This window comes from Saccostrea echinata, unplaced genomic scaffold, assembly GCF_033153115.1.
Source record: "Saccostrea echinata isolate AGI-Se365-2 ecotype Australia unplaced genomic scaffold, CSIRO_AGI_Sech_v1 ptg000002l, whole genome shotgun sequence".
NCBI lineage: Eukaryota > Metazoa > Mollusca > Bivalvia > Ostreida > Ostreidae > Saccostrea > Saccostrea echinata.
The window spans coordinates 12,625,517-12,647,500 of NW_026889751.1; the positions used below are offsets into that span (position 1 = coordinate 12,625,517).

Here is a 21,984-nt window from a genome sequence, read left to right on the forward strand (position 1 = left end):
ATCATATTCTTTTTTTATAAATTCAATTTTTAAAGTCTCGGAAACAATTTGCATTTTGGGCACTACCTTATTATCACTTATCCATAAAACACTTAAAAAATGTCGCACTTGTTGCACATGAATCATAATCCCGTGAAACAAGTCTTTGAAGAAGAATTTTTTTTCATCTGATGCATGTCTTTAGTTGGAAATTGCAGGGAAAATTGTAAAGACGTGTTTCAATTTATATTTCACCAATTTAATTTTTTTTCTTCAAAAAAAACAAAAAAACAAAACAAAACAACAACAACAACACAAAACAAAACAAAGCAAGCTGATGTCAGCGTATGCACTGGCGGATTTAGAGGGGGGCCAGGGGGCCCGGGCCTCTCTTATTGTTTCCAAGAATATATATAAGATTTAATAAATCAATTTTTTATGTGGCCTCTGTGCCCCCATCCCGACCAGCAACTGGTCCCCCCTCAAGAATCCTGGATCCGCTACTGGTATGCATTACTGATCCCCTCAATAAAATCGAAGAAATATTACTATTTTTTAAAATTTATTCAAAAAGTAATCTGCAGGGTATTCAACGCGATAACAGCGGCCAGATAGGGGAGAAATTTACTTATTATAATTTCTACTTATTTAAACATCTCCCTTTTTTTCTTTTTGAATTATGTAATGGTTTAAAAAAGGAAATCTATTCCCGTCATAACTCAATACCATCAGATGCTTCGAGGCCGACATAGCAATATGCTTTGTGTGTTAATTAGCTAAGTATAGTATATTTAGATTTCAAGCAATGCTTTTTTTACGACATAAGTAAGTAATGAAACAATATGATATCAATCTTTGACAAAAGAACTAAAAAAAATTATGAATTAACATTTTCGATATCATGATCCCCGAATCACTGTGAAAGCAAACGCCTCAAATTGTATCAAGGGGATTCGATGTGTTTTTGTTAAAAATGGTTGAAACTTTGACTAATTTGCACATTATCTCGTATGTCAACCAGTGCACTTCCTTTACCAGACATTGACGGTAAACCTCATTGTATTGTATCAACAGAAAGGAGACAGTCTTTTTTCATTGGATGGACATGGTCATTTTGAATACAGCGAAAGGTTATTCTACTAAACATTTTGATAGTGGTTATAGAATTGCAATGCGGAAACCCTTTGCTTTTTTGTATAAAGACTATAATTACTAATGACATTCTTAAGGAGGACCTGGTATACATATATAGAAGCAATGATTCGAAAAAAGAGTAATAGGGGATTTCCCTCATTTAACTCATGGGAAATATAATGCTAAAATACTGACGATAACCATGTTTTGGAAACATTTCTGTACTGCAGCAATTATTTGAAAAAAAAGTTAACACCAATCCATGTCTTAGATCAGCCCTAAAGCATGGTTGTCCAAAGGTCCAAAGGTTAAAGCTGTGTCATAAATGATGAAGGATTGAACGCCAATACCAGGAGGTGGTGGCAACTTCCAAAAAAAAATGACAAGCAAAAAACAAAACAAACCCTATTTACCAGTCCAAATCCTGTAATTTGCCAGAGCTCGACCTTACAACAACAAAAAGAAGGGGAGGGGGGAGGGACAACAAGCATATAAAAAAATTACCATAGCAAAATATTATGTTCAGAAAAAGTGAGGGGCGGCCCCTTGCCCCCCCCCCCTCCCCCGCGTTCTACGGCCTGGTTACTTTTCAATTGACTTTTTCAAGTAAATTGTTTTGATATTTCACTGAATAAATCAAAAGGATTTGAAACAAGTTCTCACAGCTTACTGGTTCCTCTCCTAAAATATAACAATATGCCATATAAAATAATTCACAAAACTGTGAGTTTTACGCGCAAATGGAACTTTTGTTAGATAGCATGGCAATTTAAAATCTACAAGTTTCATCAACAAATTTATGGACAGCAGTTGAAAATACTGTTATTGATATTTACAGGCAAATTTACATCAACCTATAATATCATATTTCTGTCAATTTACCAATTCATCAAGCATAAACAGGCGGTTAAATGGATTATTTTTTTAGCATAAGGATAATTTCTAGAAGCAAAAAAGAAATGGCATACATCTTTAAATTAACCACACACTATTGATAATGTACATCATATTCGGTTTTCTATTTCAGTGTACAATTTATAACAGAGAACGTATACTGTATTTTTCTCATGATCATTTGTTCTAAGTCTGGCCCATATTGTGGTTGTGGGGGTAATGACAGCTATGGTGCATATTTATGCTCGTGACAGGTTGGTCTTTATAGAATGAATATCAAACTTCGTGTATTATACATGTAGTATTAATTTATAATGTGATTAGTATTCATCATCCGATGATCCATGTAAAATCGTAATTTTAGCATTCTGATCGTCATTTTGACACAAAAAATTTCTGGTTCATTTGTCACTTGCAATCTTCGGTGTTCTTTCAAATCATCAGTATTAATTAATCGATTTGCAAAGTACAAGAACTTTTTTCTTTCAACAATAAAAGGGATGTTTCCAGAATTTTTACCACCAAGAAAAAGTTGTCATTTCTATTAAATGACTTTACAACAATTAAATCGAAAGGAGGTCCTTTTCCACTTTTCAATTTTTGACATAAAATCGAAAAAAAAATATTTTATGAAAATTTACGCTAAGAACATTACGTAATTTACTCGGATATATGTGTTGTTATTAAAACATTTCCTGAGTCAAGAAACTTGTCATTTTCATTTCTGTCTTCCTGTTCTTAATGATGACACCGCAGTTGACATTCATTAAACCAATATACTGGAAATTAACAGTTATAAGTGTTTGGCAAAATAATCAGCGGCAAAATTTATGTTGATTTCATTTCTTGACATGGTGGTACATTAAGCAAACGTAATTATTTTTTTTTTTTTAAGATACCAGGAAAAATTTATCTGGTGAACACGAAAATTTCTCGTGAAAACGAGATATTGTATCTTGAAAACGAGAAATTATCTCGTTAAAACGAAATATTATCTTGTGAAAACGACTTAATATCTCATGAAAACGAGGGGAGGGGTCCAAGCATCCTTGAATTTTCAGAGATTTATTAGATTTCTATGTAAGAAATGGAACACCCTAAGAAAACGGTAAGGAGAGTCATATGTATTTGAATAAAACTGACTTAGGAAAGTGTCTTCTACCACTTCTCACCCAAATGAATTTAAAAAAATCTGTGTCTGGCATGGACAAAAATCTTGGACCCCTCTTTCCCATCAGCTGTCTTACTCCGATTATTTCACCATGCACTATAAAGAATGAAATAATTCAGAAGTGTTTTTTTAAGTAGCAACTATTAACAAAATTATTGAATTTTCATTTGACGCATTATGCATACATGTAATTTTTTTATATGACATCATAAAGCTTGAGAATACAAAATGTGTAACATAAAAAAGTTTTAACGAGTGATAAAAATTATATCGTCCCTTATTTTTCTAACCTTTGTCCATTCCTCTTAAACTTTATAGACAGACGATATGCAGTGATTTCTTTCAATCAAATTTTGTAGATATTTGAAAGATGACTCTGGTTGGGCGTTCCTTGCTAATTGTAGTCAAATGTCACTGGAATCCAAAAGTTAAGGTCGAAGGAACCTATTTAGTACCACTGGTATGAAATCTGCTAATGACACATGGAGTGGAGCTTTAGTGGACGTATTTGCGTTCAATTACTATAGAATGTTAAAATTATTTATCAAGTACATGTTTACACTCATAAAAAGGCAATGTTTTTGCAGTATCTACTTTTGTTCTAAAATTGACCATGAAACAGTGTAGAAAGTAAGAAATAACCATTTTAAGGCCAATAAATGTTCCCTTATTCTAGGACAGATCATTATTCATACATGTAATCATCTTTATGCATATCGTAAATGGCGTCACATTAGCAAGATATTTACTTTTGTTGTTCGTTTACAATTTTATTATCAATGAATATTATCTCCTTTGATATAAAGCAAGCAAAATATTACACATACATGTGTCATTCTGCGTAAATATTTACAATGTATGAATATTTCCTGTTTTTTAACTGTTCATTTTCTTATTGAAATTATTAATTACTAAAATTTTTCACATACAAGAGATATTTTTATCAAATAATATTCAATATTTATGTGACAGAATTACACAGAAGGAGAAGTTTTGGTGAATAAACATTTTTTTCCGAAGGTTTTTAAAGTTATTTTCCTTTTGTTTGAAGTTCGGGTATTTTCCAAATATCTACAATCAAAAGTTATATTAACTTAATCTTACATACATGAATTTAAAATCTGCTTTTGTATTTGTGTTCAAAAATATCCTAACTATTAGCAAAAAATTCAGCATGTACTGATATAGTGGTACTGAAATAGTATATGAATTATTATAGTGTGTATCTTACATGTATTAGCACCAAGAGCTAACAAAGCTGAAATGCCAACTTAATTTCTAAAGTTGTATATTTCATTAGAAAATTAAAAAAATTACAAATTTGCATGTTCCATTTATATACTTAAAATTGCCGTTATGAAAGTATAACAAAAATTACTACGAGTAGTAACTGCCAGATAAAATATTTTGTCTAACTGGAATCTACCGACTTCCGTAAAGCCAAGTCTCTGATTAAATGATATGATGTTATTTGTTGTGTCAGGTGGACTTACCTGTTTTTATTGCCAATTGCTGCTTTATTAACTCAGCCACGGTTCTAACACATTAACACTTTCGTCATTACACTGTTTTCTTCACATCTGCCTACTGGTAATCAACATAAGCTGAATTAAAATTTGGACATATTAATGATTGCAGCTGTCATACTTCTGTAGATCCTCGGTAGATTAATAATTGCTGCTCTCTTAATTAGGTAAAATACCTTGTTTTATATTCATTTCAATAGCATCTGCAGGTAAGAAGTGATTGCCTGTCATAAATTTATACGGTCAAACAAATTTCGTTTAGAGTGAATTAGCCATTAACATCCTTGTTAAGAATACCTTGATTCCGTTATGTTTTTGTTTACTCGAACTAATTAATAAAAGTCATTTCTGGTTTCGTCATTCATTGAAAACTCGTTCAAGACACCGAACAGAAGTAATTTGGATTTACTTGAAACTTATGTTTCACTAACCAAACAGTACGAGTATTCAATTAGAATACCATGTGTTAAAGCATTCAGAGAGTTTTGCATAAGCAATACTAGTCCCCTAACAGCAAGTGTAATCTGGTCCCCTTTAAAAGGCCGTAATTCCGACAAAAATAATCAAAACGAAATGCAAGTTCGATATCAAATCTATCAAGGTTTACTCACATAACAAAAATCAGATCAATTTAGAAAAAAAAAATCGGAAAACCAAGTAGGTCAGGGTGACAGACAGACAGCCGAGGAGGAATCCTATAGTTTTCTCAAGTTTCACCAGTAGGGGACTGATATAAAAGATAACTCACAATTATCGACTCGGATACAAGTGATCAACACCAAAATTCTTCTTCTAGTGTAGACCCAGTCCATTTCTGAAACAATGTAAGGATACTGTCAAATAAACAGATCTGGACATGGTTTTCTTCTGTTGTCTGCGATTGACCTTTTCTTTGTTTTAACAGATAACTGTCGTTTTTCCTTATGTGGTTGCTTGTCAGAGAAAGAGGGAGCTAGAATGTTCTTTGATCAAAATTTTGTAAACGCTTTTTAGTAAACACAGAAAGTAATAGTAAAAAGCCTTGCCATTTCTTCCAGCAAAACACGCACATTTTTTAGAAAAATATCTAGAATTATTTTTTATTTGTTCACTGTATAAAAAAAAGATGCAAAATAAATGTGTTAATCTGAGACTCGAATAGAATTTAGTTACATCATTTTTTGTTAAAATAATTAGATATTGTTAATTAATCACTTAGTAGGCAGTTACGTTTGTAATCTCTTGACGGCCCTGACAGAGGGTTGACGGGTTCACTGATACTTTTCCTACTCCTTGTTTTTTGTCATAGATCACTCATATCAATAAATGATTAATAAATTTCTCTCATACTTTTGTCATTTGAATTACAGAGATTGGGAATTTATCAAGTTATCGATTTACAAAAGGTCTTTGAAAATTTATTCTCTCGGTTGTTAACGTGTTTTGCGGTTTAATGAGTGTAAGAAGGTATTTGGGCATTTTCTTTTAAAGTCTAGAATTCTTAATTGATAATCAATATCTTGTATAAATAATGATAGGTTTTGAACTTTCGATAATGATTTTAATAAACGTCTGTACAATGGTCAATAATAAATTTATTCTCTATAAGTAGTGTCACTTCATTGTGTGTAGATTCTTTACTGTTGCAGCAAAGTGAAAATAGTCTTTTTCCTTCAATAAAGGAAACTTAGGTGCAGTTTTCTTTCTTCTTAGGAGGGGAATTGCTCTACATTTTGAAAATTTGGAGGTATGTGAATTTTTCATGGAGGATACGTGTATTTATAAACTGGGATTTGTTACCCAAGAGGCCATACATGTATATCACTTAATGCTTTGACTATCTATAAAAATTATTTCGGTTTATAGAATGTTTCGAAAGCGTTCGCTTAATAATCTAAGCCCCAATGCCCTTTTCTATTGATAATTTTAGATGTATACTTCAAACTTCTAACATTCAAATCTCGTAATATTTCAAAAATTTGTTTCTAATTCACGCATTCAAAATTAACATCCAGATTTTTAAAAGTTCAATGTCCAAAATATCAAATTCCAGACAAGATTTGGCTTTCTCAGTTTAATAAAGGACAGATTTTGAGGGAAAAAGCAACCAAAAAATGTTTTTTAAAAATTTGGATGAATGAATATTTGAAACAAAAAAAATTGAAGAAAAAAATGAGATAAAAACATTGACAAGTTACTTGAAGTCGTTTTAGAAGTTTTGACTGTTACAAAGGAAATTTGTTCTTCTGGTGTACAGGTCATTAGTAGTGATTTTAAAGTAGCGGGGGACGGGGGCTTAACCTTACTTTAGACTCAGCTTTTCAGAGATGTTAATGGGTGAATTAAAAAAAAAAATGACCACCAAACTGATTTTTTTTGGCAAAATTCAACTACATATACCATATTTTTCACTTGTATCATCATATTGCACATGCTTTCTAGTTTAAAATCCTGAAGTGGCAACAGAATAGACAATTGGATTAAAAAGTTTCAGTATTTTTATTAGTAAAATTTCTTTTGAAAAAAGAAAATATCATTACACCTTAAAGACTTTCTAAAATACATAATCACAAGAAATTATAGTTTTTTATCCTTAAAAATGGTAAAAGGGGTATAAATGATTAAATCTTGACCTTGAATGAGTATCTTCTCTTGTACATGTGACAAAAAATTGGCTTTTTGATTGTTATTTTACATTATTTTTTCAATTCTGGTTCGAAAAGTTTTAATATGAAAAAAATATGAAGCAATAAAATTCCACAAAATTCACTTTTTTGTCCGTTCAAGTCAATTCTTTAAATCTAAGCCTAAAAAGAATTGTTATAAACGAGTTCTCTTACAAAAAATACAAGATTTTGAAGTGACCCTATGTTACATTATTGTGTTGCACTCCTGACATCTGATATGTATTTTATTTAAAATTGTTTTAAAAATTATAACACACAATAACCCATTCTTACTTTGTAAATCAATTTGTCGTGTTGATTTTTTTCATCGTTTACAGCAGGTTTTTCATATTTTGAAGACCTTAAAACATGATTATTTGCAAAGTGTAATATAAATAAATTTTATTCAAAATATATGTGAAATGATGAAAACTATTCCCTGAATTGACTGTAAAATTTCTGTAATTTGTTAATAGACATAGTGTTTTGAACATCAAATAGTATCAAGCATTTTTTTCAACTTATTTTTTAGTAAAGATAGTTAAAAAGCATTGGTATTTATAAAGCAGTTTTGTTGCACTCCTGACTGCAGTAAAATTGAAAATTAAAACCATAGAACAAAAAAAAATTCATAAAGTGTTGGCAACATCAAGTGATAATGAAATTGTGCAATATTTATAGTCCAATACTTCATAATTAAAACAGATAAAAGTATTTAAAATTTGCATTTTATCTGGAATTATACTCTATTTTATACCAAAAAACTAGCTTAAATGTATATTTAAAAGATAAAATATATTTTAAAGCATATTTTCCTTTAGAGAACAAACACAGTAACCCACCAGACAATTCTACTCATCACTTTTTCTTTATTTTTATTCTTATTGTATGATTTATAATTCTAACATATTTGTTGCACTCCTGACCAAAAGCATTGGGGCCTTTAAAGTAGAATTGTGAAGTGAAAATTACATAAGAACTTGTTCTGTTGTTTCAGTGAAGTTGAGGAGGAATTACTTGAATTTAATGACAATGTTTTAGTGTGTTTATTTTTAACGTTCATTAAAAAAATCATAAAAAAGATAAAAACACATCTTAATTGATAAAATTGAAAAAGGAAGGATTTTTATTAATAAAACTATCAATAATTTAGCATTAAATTATACAAAAAGATCATTATTAATTAATGAATACTTCTAAGCATGAATAGAAGTCTTTTCGACACACAACTTGAATCTTTAAAAAAAATGTGTTGCACTCCTGACCATAGAAATATGGATCTGAAGCACAGACAGATCCTGTAATTGATCAATCTATTTGGTAAAAATGTTCTTTGTGTCTTTATTTTCCAAAATAAAAATCAGAAAATCATATAATGATAATAGTTTTTTCATGCTTGGGAGCAAAACATCAAATGTTGCACTCCTGACAATTTTGGGTATGCACATATACTTGACTCTCATTAATGCTGCTTGTGATTTATATAACATTTTCAAGTTTTAAAATGTATATCAGTTAGTATTTTACACTTCCAAAATTCTATTTTGTCTTAATTTTCTATCAGAATTTTACAGCTGATGTTTTATTGGCAACACTACATTTTTTCTGTTGCACTCCTGACATGGTATAACCTTTTTTTAAACATCAGCCATGACCACAACTTGATTAAACAAAAGTTATGACAGTCCACATTTAAAGCTCAATACTTTGAATATTATCAGGAAAGTCTTTATTTTTAACATGAAGCATTGTTTTTTTATTTCACAGATCTCTAAAAAATATTGAAATTTCAAAATGTCACAAAAAGGTGTTGCACTCCTGACAATTTTAGCATCATTTTTGGGCATAACTTTTTTGTTAATCGAGATATCAACGAGATATTTGGCAGGTATTTAGACACTATCTAAAGACATATGCTGAGACATAGAAATCTATTTTCATTGCCTGTATTTTTAGTGTGGGTTGATAAATATGCGTTTGGTCATTTTTTTTTAATTCACCCTAATGTGAATTTTGTAAAAATTTCTAAAAGTTGTGGGACCAAAGCATACTATGACCATTATATGTGGCGTGCAGTTGTAGTCCTTTGATAGATGGGAGATTATGACCATGAGGTGAAGTGTACAGCTGTAATCCTTTGGTAGATGGCAGATTATGACTTTGAGGTGTAAAGTACAGCAGAAGTCCTTTGGTAGATGGCAGATTATGACCTTGAAGTGAAGTGTACAGGTGTAGCTCTTTGGTAGAAGACAGATTATGACCATGAGGTGTGGTGTCCAGCTGTAGTACTTTGGTAGATGGCAGATTATGACTCTGGGGTGTGGTGCACAGCTTTGGAAGATGGCAGATAATGACTCCGCGGTGTGTTCATCTGTAGTCCTTTGGTATATGGCAGATTATGACCCTGAGGTGTGGCTTGCAGCTGTAGTTCCTTGGTAGGTAGCAGATTATGACCCTGAGGTGTGTTCAGCTGTAGTCCTTTGGTAGATGCCAGATTATGACCCTGAGGTGAGGTGTATAGGGTGTAGTTCTTTGGTATAAGGGAGATTATGACCCTGAGGTGAGGTGTATAGGGTATAGTCTTTTGGTAGATTATGACCCTGAGGTGAGGTGTATAGGGTGTAGTCCTTTGGTAGATTATGACCCTGAGGTGTGTTCAGCTGTAGTCTTTTGGTAGATGAGAGATTATGACCTTGAGGTGTGTTCAGCTGTAGTCCTTTGATAGATGTGAGATTATGACCCTGAGGTGTGTTCAGCTGTAGTCTTTTGGTAGATGAGAGATTATGACCTTGAGGTGTGTTCAGCTGTAGTCCTTTGATAGATGTGAGATTATGACCCTGAGGTGTGTTCAGCTGTAGTCCTTTGGTAGATGGGAGATTATGACCTTGAGGTGTGTTCAGCTGTAGTCCTTTGATAGATGTGAGATTATGACCTTGAGGTGTGTTCAGCTGTAGTCCTTTGGTAGATGGGAGATTATGACCTTGAGATGTGTTCAGCTGTAGTCCTTTGGTAGATGGGAGATTATGGCCCTGAGGTGTGTTCAGCTGTAGTCCTTTGGTAGATGGGAGATTATGACCCTGAGGTCTGTTCAGCTGTAGTCCTTTGGTAGATGGGAGATTATGACCCTGAGGTGTGTTCAGCTGTAGTCCTTTGGCAGATGGGAGATTATGACCCTGAGGTGTGTTCAGCTGTAGTCCTTTGGCAGATGGGAGATTATGACCCTGAGGTGTGTTCAGCTGTAGTCCTTTGGTAGATATGAGACTATGACCTCGAGGTGTGTTCAGCTGTAGTCCTTTGGTAGATGGCAGATTATGACCCTGAGGTTTGGTGTGCATCTCTTGTCCTTCGTTACATTGCAGATTTTAACCATGAGATCTGCTGTACAGCTGTAGTCCTTTGGTAGATGTAGATGGCAGATTATGACCCTGAGGTGTGGCTTACAGCTGTAATTCTATGTGGTAGATACTTACTTATGAATTTGTAACTTCTGGTATGAATGTTAAAAACATCAGTTGAAAGATTTAGGTGGGTGTGATATTTTGACAAAGTACGGTAAATATCTGCCCTTTGATGCGTTTTATAGTACGAATTGTAGGTTGAATTAGTAATGCTTAACGTAATTTACTGTTCATGGATCTGTCACTTTTGTGAAGATTTAACAATGAAAATTATGTTAAAAATATTATCCGATATTGATCATATAACATACCAAAGTACTCTTGACCTCTATATTTTGCTTGAAAATTTGTCTTCTTTTTTTTTTTTGACTCTTTTCATTTTTTTTTTAAAAATCTGAAATAATAAACGATGATATAAAATTGTAAGAAATGTGTATTTCATTACATGTAAATAAAATGATTTGAATTATGTATAGAACTGCTCTTACATTGCGTCAGTGGGATTGATGTCCAGACTGGGGTTTCGGTAAGTGTTACACAAGGGTAGTTAATTTCAAGATAATTGGATTTTAAACATGAGAATATGAGGATATATTTTTTGAGACAGGAAAGTTTTGAGTGAGTAAGGATATTTTGAGAATGTCAGTGTTTCTGATAAGCATTGTAAGAATTATCTTTTACGCGCATGAATCTGGTTTTTTCCCTTGTTTGGTGTTTCTTTTGCAGTATTTTTACTGATTTTATAAGCTTCATCTTTGGTTAACAACAGGCATTCAGCCTTGAAGATGATCTCTACCCTATACGACGAGCTGTCTTTCGTTTGGTTGACAAAGCCATAAAAGCTGTGATAAGTGTGAGTACTTACCTTCATACATAAGTACATCAAATAGGTTATTAAACGAATCGTTCTAAGTTCACACATGTTCAATTCCAAAAGTCTCATTTGCAGAGTTTTGTTTTGATTGATTAGCTTGATGGACGAATCTCAGGTAGAAAATATGATGTATTTGTTTGTTTTGGAAATGATTTGATCAAGATTGACTCATTATTTTTTTTCCAAATGCATTTTTTCACGAGAGACACAACTGATGCAATTACAGGAATGATTTATTGTTTGCTTTTAATAATTTTTATGGAGGTGCAATTGTTTACGATTACTTTCGTGTTGCAGAAATTTATATTGTTCACACCACTCAGAAGTAAAGCACCAATGACGTCACAATTATGAAATTGTCAAGGATTGTGCAATATTTAAACAATAAAATGCTTTCTTATTTAATTCGGTTGTCTTTACGACATATTTTTAATTTATCAGTAAAAATCTGTATTATGACTACTTTCAATATTTTAAAGGCGGATCAGTGTACGTGGAAGTGTGCGACGTCATCCAGAGGCTTGTCTCCCGCGTGGGAGATGAACGTTGATAGGAATGATATGTTTATAATATATATATATATATATATATATATATATATATATATATATATATATATATATATATATATATATATATATATATATATATATATATATATATATATTTATATTGATATAAATAGAAAGTATAATCTTAAGTCATTTGATTTATTACTATTTCATAGGCGATTTTGAGAATCGGATAGGTATCACAAAAAATTAAAACTTTTATTTGATTTAATATTTATTTCTGAAAGTAAAATTTTATTTCAAACTTCACTGGTACATGGCGTTTTTATAATTAAAAAACATTTTTACTTAAATCTATTTAAAAAGTAACATCAACATTAATGCAACGTAACGCGTGAATAGCATGACTATATTAAATAAATAAGGAAACCTAATTCCAAAATGTGTGATTTACCCGTCAATCGAATTCATAAATTGGGTTGTACATGCAGTCAGTTTTTATTTTAGTAAGCATTAAAAATTTGCCAGCCGATATTTTTGTGAGCTTATTATGAAATAATTGAAAGGGGGGGGGGGGTTAATCTCACACGTCAGGTGCTTGTGAAATTGTTTACAATTAGATACTGTTTATTCAATTATTGATTGCTCTGGCTATCATAATGTCCTTAAACAGTTTAAAATATAAGCGATTTGTTTTAATAATTATCAAAGTGTCAAAACATATGCGTAATAAGGCCTTTTGAAAGCCTTTTGGAAAGGCATGATATCTCCTTTTGGAAAGGCGTAATAAGGCCTTTTAAAAAAATTTCTCCACAGATTGATCCCAAAAGGTTTTCGTAGATTTCGGAGTTTTCACGTAAGTAATACGTAAGTAATGTAAAATAATGCCAATCAATTATTAAACATGTGGTTATTGTCTAATTATGAGTGAATGACAAAATCAACAATCCGTTGATGAAGAAGCTTTAAATTATGCAGTGAATTAAAATTCCTCTGTGCAATAACTTAGATCGTGACCTTGGCTCATTAAAGATCGCTTTCATGTCACCTAAAAACTATTTGTGACCAACGGAAATATTAATTATTAAGTCCTTATAATTATGTTTATGAATATATCTTTTTAAATTTATAATTGTCAAAATATTCGTAATGATTTGGCATTAAAAGAGAGCTAAAAACGTCAGTCAAACATGTTGTGTTTACAAATGATTCTAATTAGATGGACCTATGTGGTTCCACAAGCAATATAGTTTTTATGATTAATAAAGGAAACTGTTTTATTTAGTATTCCTCTACACTGAATAGAGTTTGAGCGACTTCACTATTGTTTGGTTGTTTTTTTTTCTGGCCCTGTATCGAAGATTCGGGGGGATATAGTTTTTGTCCTGTCCGTCCGTCCGTCTGTCAGTCTGTCTGTTTGTCCGCAAAAACTTTATTCTTACCCATAACTTTTGATTGGTTGGAGCTATGACTTTCATATTTCATATGTGTATTCCTTGTGACAAGACCTTTCTTTAAATACCATCATATTTGACTCTTTGACCTTGGCCTTGGAGTTTGACCCACTTTTGCAAAATTTTATGACTTTAACCTTGGCTATAACTTTTGAACAGTTGGTGCTTGGGCTTTCAAACTTCACATGTGTATTCCTTGTGACAAGACCTTCCTTAAGAAGGAAGGCCCCCGTGCCCCCGGATTACTACGGCCATGTTCAACATGTCTATTCCTTGTGACAAGCCCGGGGGCCCTTCCTTTGGATACCAATCACTTTGATCCTTCGTCATTGACCTAGGAGTTTGACTTTCTTTTGAAAATCTTTAACCTTGGCCATTACTTTTGAACGGTTTGTGTTAAGGCTTTCTTACTTCACATACATGTAGCTGAAAATATCTTGACCTAATTTATGGTCAAGGTAACTAATATTTACCTTGCGATTTTACCTATGGAAATTGTTTTTGCATGCAAAAGATACGTAGAAATTTTAACTAATTAACAACTTCTTTCTACGTGTCTCTTTACCTTAACAAAGATAAGGAATTTATATGCTATATGCAATGAGCAAGCAATACTGGTAAATGGCAAATTCTGCGATATCGTATGGTTTCACACCTTAGTCAACTAATTAACCGAATTGACAACCAATTCATCAAAGAATAACAAGATCTATCATTTGAAGTTTTCACTCGAGAATGCTGATTAATTCGTCGTAAGGAAAGTATGTTCATTCAGCAAATGGAAACCATTTTTTGACAAGTTTTACCCGACTGAACTTATAAATGAATTATGCTATTGCTAATAGTGAGTGGCTAACGCCTGAAAAATTATGTTTCACAATCAGAAGTTTACTTAACAATGAAAAAAAATATTGGTGACTACTTGACACGCCACTCACTGGAATGTTCGTATACTAGTATGTTAACAATGTTTTGTTTGTTTGTATGTTTAGCGTCCCTCTCGAGAATTTTTCACTCATATGGAGACGCCACCACTTGCCGGTGGAGAGCTGCAAATTTTGTCCTATACTCGGCACTTACGGCCATTGAGCAGTGAGGGGTCTTTTTCGTGCCAGCACCTACTGCGACACGGGACCTCGGTTTATACGGTCTCATCCAAAGGACCGGTCTCCACGTTCCACAGTGGGATAACAATGTTTTAAGTGTCCCATATGATATTATTGAAAACGCACTCATGTACGTGTCCATGGTTCAGAAACTCCTAATTTTCATAGGCACTCCAAAGCTTAGTTGTAAAAGAAATATATATCAACTATACTATAAACATAACATAATAGATATATATACGAGGGGTTATCAAAAAGTTCGTGGACTGATGCGATAAAATTAATACTATGTAGTTGTTGATTACAAAATTTGTAGGGAACATAAAACAACAAAAGTTTAAGAAGTGTTGAAAATTTCAGCTTGATATGTTGATAATTTTCCAAATAAAAAGAGCATTATATGATCACCCGGCGCTGTCGCCGTTTATTTTTATGACGTCCGACAACGTCATTATTTCTCCATGCCCGCTCCCTCTGCCTCAATACACTTATCTTGATGAGATTCTCTTGAGAAAGTAAAGACCTAAATCCGTCTTGTTTATATGACTTTACAATGTCATGAACACCTGATTTCAATGCATTAATATTGTAATTATTAAATCTATACATAGGAAAAAATCCTCGCTTGATTTTGCCACATAATTTTCTTGCCGGTGTTCAATGTCAACCAATGATCAACGTCACTTTTCGACGTGACTGACTTTGGACACCCCGACTTCAAATCGACATTAACCCAATGTCTCTTTTTTTGCTGAATCTGTCTTGGTATTTAAACACAAGTACTCTGGATGTATTTTATTTCTCTGAAGCCTGTTTAAACATTTTCTAGGTCTATGTCAGGTTTTCCAGAGGCTGAAACTTTATAGAATGTTGTAAAATGACACCCTACCCCCTTTCGACGTCATTTTTAACCCCTATATTGTTTGGACATTCCCTATAAAATTTACGATAAAATTTCATAGAATATAGAGAATCAGGTAAAAATTGCAACTTTTACGGAAAAAGTATGCCATATCACATGAGTGAATTGATGGGAATTTTGGATGACAAATGCTCATATTAGAAGAGTTTTTCTCAGTTACACTCAGGTAGAAAATACGTCTTGTTCGAGGTTGCGCCGCCTTGACATACCATTGCTTACAAAAACTTTTACGATTCACTCAAAAATAAAACTTATGATTTATAGTTTATTTTACGGATAGAAAAGAAGATGCTTATTTATTGTTTAAAAATTCATTGATGTATCTTAAGCAGTTTTAATTTTATGACGCTAGTCCACGAACTTTTTGATAACCCCTCGTAGTACTAAATGGGAATTATGTCTAAATATACTGAGTATTCAACACCTACACATCTGATATGTATTCAATTTCATTGAATCTTTTGCTATTAGGGATGGAATATCTTAATAATAATAACTTTAAAATCTTCAGTTTCCACAGTTTTAATTATCTAAATGTGCAAAAAATCAAAATAAAATCTTCTTTCTTCTTCATAAGTTATTAGAAAGATTTTAAACGTTTTAAAACTCTTCCCATAATTATCTTTTAATTTCTATGAATGAAGTCTTAAACTTCCTCTCATAAAAATATAGGGAGGATTAAATATGTGAAATATATAAATCTCAAAAATATCGCACAGGACTGAATCAATATGCCTCTGACCTTCGACATCAGAGGCACAAAACGTGATTAGCTCAAAACTTTTACCAGTGTCTTTTGTTGTTTGCTAGTGTCAACAAAGCCTTCACAAAATGAGGATTTTTACAAAGAAAGAGGTGTTTAAGGTATTCCATCCCCAATAGCCTCAGATTCTATGAATTTGAATACATAACAGATATGTACCGGTGGAATACTCAGTTTATTTAGACATAATTCCCATTTATTACTATTAGCATGTAAGAATGGAACGTGTCCTAATTTATGACCTTGACCTTTGTTGAAGAATTATCTCCCTCTTTTTTTAAATAATGAAAATCGATTTCAAAAAATCTATACGGTAAAAAAATTGTTTTCAATTGTCATTCTATTTCTAATGATTTAATGTATCTTTCCACCACAGTATTTATTGATATTCTTATTATTTGAATTTTTATTTTTAAAAAATCGCTTGTCTCCATAGACGTCAATGCAATTTCTGTTAATTAATTACTGCTTAGTTAATTACATTTTTGAAACTCTTGGTAAATCCTTTTCTACTGTAAAATGCTTTGAATAAATATCAAAGTATTATATACGTAATGGAAATTTAAAGATGGAGAATTGGGTCCTTTTTAGGGATAGAAAATCTTAACAAGTCTATCATCATCTGTCCTTCTCCCTCCCTCTCCCCACTCCTTCTCCACACCTCTCTCTCCCCCTAATTCTCTCCTTTCCCACTTCCTCTCTCTCCCCTCCTTCTCCCCCACTCTCTCCCCTCCTTCTCCCCCACTCTCTCCCCTTCTCTCCATCCACTTTCTCTCTCCCCCTCTCCCTCCACTCTCTTTCTCTCCCCAACCTGTTCCTCCCCACTTTCTCTATCTCCCCCTCTAACCACCCTCTCTCTTCTCTCCCTTCCTCTCTTTCCCCCTCTCCACCCTCTCTCTCCCCCACTCTCTCTCACTCTCTCTCTCTCCCCACTCTCTCTCTCTCTCTTTATTTTTTTTCACCGTCTGCCTCATTTACTATTAGCCCTTGTGAAAAAAAAACTATTATATATGCATAATACATAGATGTTTCAAAGTTATTTACAATAAATTTAATGGAAAAAATACTTATTCCAGAATAAAGACAAAATTCTTACCGTTAGTAGAAAAAAAATTATAAAATATTTATTCTTGATCTTTTTACTTTAAATTGGATTTGGCAAATTTGTTTATTTTTGCAAAAAATGAATGCAATTTAAAATTATAAGGGCGATAACTTCAAACAACAGAAAATACTGCTTCCCTGTTCACAATTTGTTCATTGCGTTATATGTTGCACATTTAATTTTATATGCTTGGAAAACAATATTTATATGCTTACTAACATGCAAGGAACATATGTCGGCTTGAAATCTAAGTTGGATATTATTTGTTGTATCGTTATGAAAAATAGATGTGCGGCTAATGCCCTAAATTATCCACATGCAGAGAGGAGGTTTATAAATATCCTTTATTTGATCTATTATGTAATAAGGGTTTGACATTCACTATCCTTTTCCCTTGTAAGCTTTCAGTTTACTATATTAGTATATTTTCATAATTTTTATCTTGTTCAGACATCGTGTCGTTGCTTTCAATGTTAACCAAAATGCACTTGTATCATGACTCACTCGTTGTTCTACGGATTACCCGGCATTTCATATATTTTCTTATTGCATATAAACGTTCGTTTGGTGTTTGTTCAAATACGTACTCTTAATAAAACTATGTATAATCTTTACTTGTTGCATGGTTCTACTCTGCTAACCATAGATTTCTACATGTAGTAAACGGTTTTGAATGGACAGTGTTAAACGATTAACCGTTGGACTATCAACGTAAATTGAGTAAATGTTCACCTTATTACAGGTCCTAGATTGAGGAGGGTTCCTATACGCGACAGAGGCAACTTTGGTACAATTTTTTAGGCCCACAATTTGCTTGACTTTCCTTTTTTTTTTTTTTTTTTTTTTTTTTTTTTTTTTTTTTTTTGATTGAATGGCTCTATCACTTAAGTGAATGATTTTAATTTTCCCAGAAGCTTTGCTAGGACCTGTAATATTTACTCAAATTACGTTGATAGCCCAACGGTTAATCGTTTAACACTGTCCATTCAAAACCGTTTAGAGGGAAATTTTTTAAATATATTTTTATGAGAGGAAGTTTAAGACTTCATTCATAGAAATTAAAAGATAATTATGAGATCAAATTTTCTTAACAATCGCTATTTTTAAAACTAATTTAATTGGGAGGAGTTTTAAAACGTTAATCTTTCTAATAACTTATGAAGAAGAAAGAAGACTTTATTTTGATTTTTTGCACATTTAGATAATTAAAATAGCGGAAACTGGAAATATTTAAATTATTATTATATTAAGGTATTCCTTCCCTAATTGCAAAAGATTCAATGAAATTGAATACATATCAGATGTGTAGGTGTTGAATACACAGTATATTTAGACATAATTCCCATTTAGTACTATAAGCATGGAAGGGTGGGATATGTCCTAATTTATGATCTTGAATTTTGGTAAGAGTTATCTGTTTTTAATTAATAAAAAAAAATCAATCTTAAAAACTTATCTGGTGAAAATACCGTTTTCAGTTGTCATTCTATTTCTAATGTTTAATGCATCTTTCTACCACAATATTTATTGATATTATTATTTGAATTTTTAAAAAAAATTCTTGTCCCCATAGACTTCAAAGCAATTTTTGTTAATTAATTACTGCTTAGTAAATTACATTTTTGAAACTTTCTCTCAGTAAACCCTTTTGTACTATAAAATGCTTTAAATTAATATCAAAGTATTATGTACATGAGTGGCAACGTAATGTCAATGTTGATACGACAAAAGTCTTGGTTTTCTCCAAAGGGGCAATGTTAAAGAGGAAATTTTATTATACTACCGAAATTATTGAAAATGTAAAAGAATTTAAGTATTTAGGCATTATATTATCAAGAACAGGTTCATACTGCAAAGCGAAGAAACATTTACGTGAACAAGCACAGAAAGCAATGTATGGGGTGATAAGAAAAATTAGACAATTTAATTTACCGGTTGAATGTCAGCTTGACTTGTTTGACAAAGTAGTCACGCCCATTTTACTTTACGGGTGTGAGATATGGGGCTATGAAAATCTCGATGTTATTGAACGTGTTCATTTAAAATTTTTAAAAACTATATTTAATTTAAAAAGCTCTACACCAAATTACATGACTTATGGAGAAACAGGACGATTCCCCATGTATATTAATGTTTTTACAAGAATGATTATACATACTGGTCAAAGATGTTTACATGTACAGAACCTAAAATTGTCAATATTATATAAGTACTTAGTATATGTAAAAACAACAAGGTAACGATAGTATTAATTGTCAATGGATTGAATGTATCCAAAAGATTTTAAATATTTGTGGACTTTCATATATATGGCACGAGCAAGGTGTGGTCAATATTAAATGGATAAGTGCTATAGTAAATCAGAATTTAAAAGACCAGTTTATTCAGAACTAATCAAATGATGTAAATAGTTCTTCTAAAGGCCAGGTTTACAGAATTTTTAAAACCAATTTCGGATTTGAAAGCTATATAAAAAAAATTACACCCAAAACAAAGAAATGAACTGATGAAAATGTGTACTTCAAATCATCATCTACCTGTAGAAACAGGGAGATGGTGTGGCACCCCACTAAAGGAAAGAATATGTTTACTATGTAACAATGGAAAAATAGGTGATGAATACCACTACATTTTAGAATGTACAGCTTTTTTAGAATTAGGTAAGAATTTTTACATAGTAGTTACTGCAGTAGACCAAATGTTGTAAAGTTCTATGAACTCATGGCAAATTCAAATTCAAAATCTTGAAGAAAACCTTGTACATTTATTTAAAAAATCTTCGAGACTGTCTGTTTCCCTTCATTGTCCTCCTGGTGTTTTTCCTTGCATTGAATACATACATACTATTAATACTATATGTCTATTCTTTTACATGCAGTTGTAAAATATTTATTTATGTATATATATGTTGTATGTACCTCTGACGATTTAATAGATATGATTTAAAACTTTATGTCTCTCATGTACCATGTTGTATGGTTTGAGTGAATAAAGTGATTGATTGAGTTATGGTATAAAATTTCATTGCAAAAGCTCAATAGCTTCTTGAGATATCGCCCGGAAACAAAAGTGTTACACACAGACGGAATATATGAATTTACGACCTTGAACTTTGACCTTTTTACCTCAAAATCAATAGGGGTCTTTCTTAGGCCAAAGGAAGTTGTTAAGTAAAATGTCATTGCAAAAGCTCAAAGGAATCTTAAGATATCGCGCAGGAACGAAAGTGTTAAAACAGACAAAATTTGTGAATTTATGACCTTGACCTTTGACCTCAATATCAATAGGGTTCTTCTTTAGGCCACAGGGAGTTGCTATGCAAAATTTCATTGCAAAAGCTCAAAGGGTTCTCGAGATATCGCGCGGAAACGAAAGTGTTACAGACAGACAGAAATACAGACGGACGGACGGACAGACAGACCCAAATCAATATCCCCCACTTTCAGTGAAAGTGGGGGACAATAAATCTAAGAGTGGTCAGATTTTATTTACTATTAGCATGATAGTTCATGCATTTGCCTGCAAAGAAAAAATATCTATGGATACTACATTACCCTTATATGACTATACTGCAATAAAAAGTGGGGGGGGGGGGGGGTGTCTTTCAGTGAACATTTTCAACTGTAATATGTTATGTTTAGAAAAAAAGTTATGTATATGCTCGTGTCTGATAGACTGTGATAGAATCTGACAATCAAAGATAATATGGTTCCCTAAATTTAAGAGTGGCCAGCTTTCATTTACTATTAGCTCGATAGTTCATGCATTTGCCTGCAAAGAAAATATGGTATCTATGGATAGTATAAGACTGCAATAGAATCTGACAATCAAAAATTATGGTTACTTAAGCCTCAACTGAATGATTAAACTGAAATTATTAGAAATAACTATTTATCATTTTATTTCCTCGCCGTCACGGTAGCTCCGTGATCGGAATATCGTGTGTTCGAATAACGGTCGCGACTGACCTAAGTTGATCAAAAAGGGTAGCAACTGTTCCTTCGCCAAGCGGTCAGCACTTTGAAGTGCAAGTTGCGGATCTTTCGGATGAGACCTTTAAAAACCGAGGCCCCTGAACCCTCATGATAAAGAACCCTCACTGCTCAATGGCCCTGAGTGCCGAATAAAGGTCTAAATTTGAAGTCCTTCACCGGTATATGGTGACGCCTCTATATGAGTGAAAAATTCTCGAATGGGACGTAAAACAACATACAATCAATCAATTAATCCAACAACGACAAACAGTGCACATGCTAAATAGCATAGATTTCCCTCTTCAATATCAAAAATATGCTGTATATCGGCATTATGAACTATTTTGAAAAGTAGGTCAAAGATCAAGGGTCACGAAGTCGGTAACCATGTAATTTACAAAAGCCATAGTACCAAGCAATATATGTGCAAAATATTAAATCCATACCTCTTACAGTTCTCGAGATATATTAGGTGTGACAGACGGACAGAAAGAAACTGACAGACGGACACACAGACGCCGGGTAAA

The 21,984-nt window shown here is 32.5% G+C and overlaps 1 protein-coding gene across 1 annotated transcript; it reads right to left on the reverse strand.

The window, feature by feature from the left end:
- Positions 1–9,844: 9,844 nt before the first annotated feature.
- LOC133178053 (uncharacterized) lies at positions 9,845–10,684 on the reverse strand. The gene has a single exon (XM_061312821.1). It carries the CDS (start codon positions 10,682–10,684, stop codon positions 9,845–9,847), a length of 840 nt encoding a protein of 279 aa, XP_061168805.1.
- Positions 10,685–21,984: the final 11,300 nt, after the last annotated feature.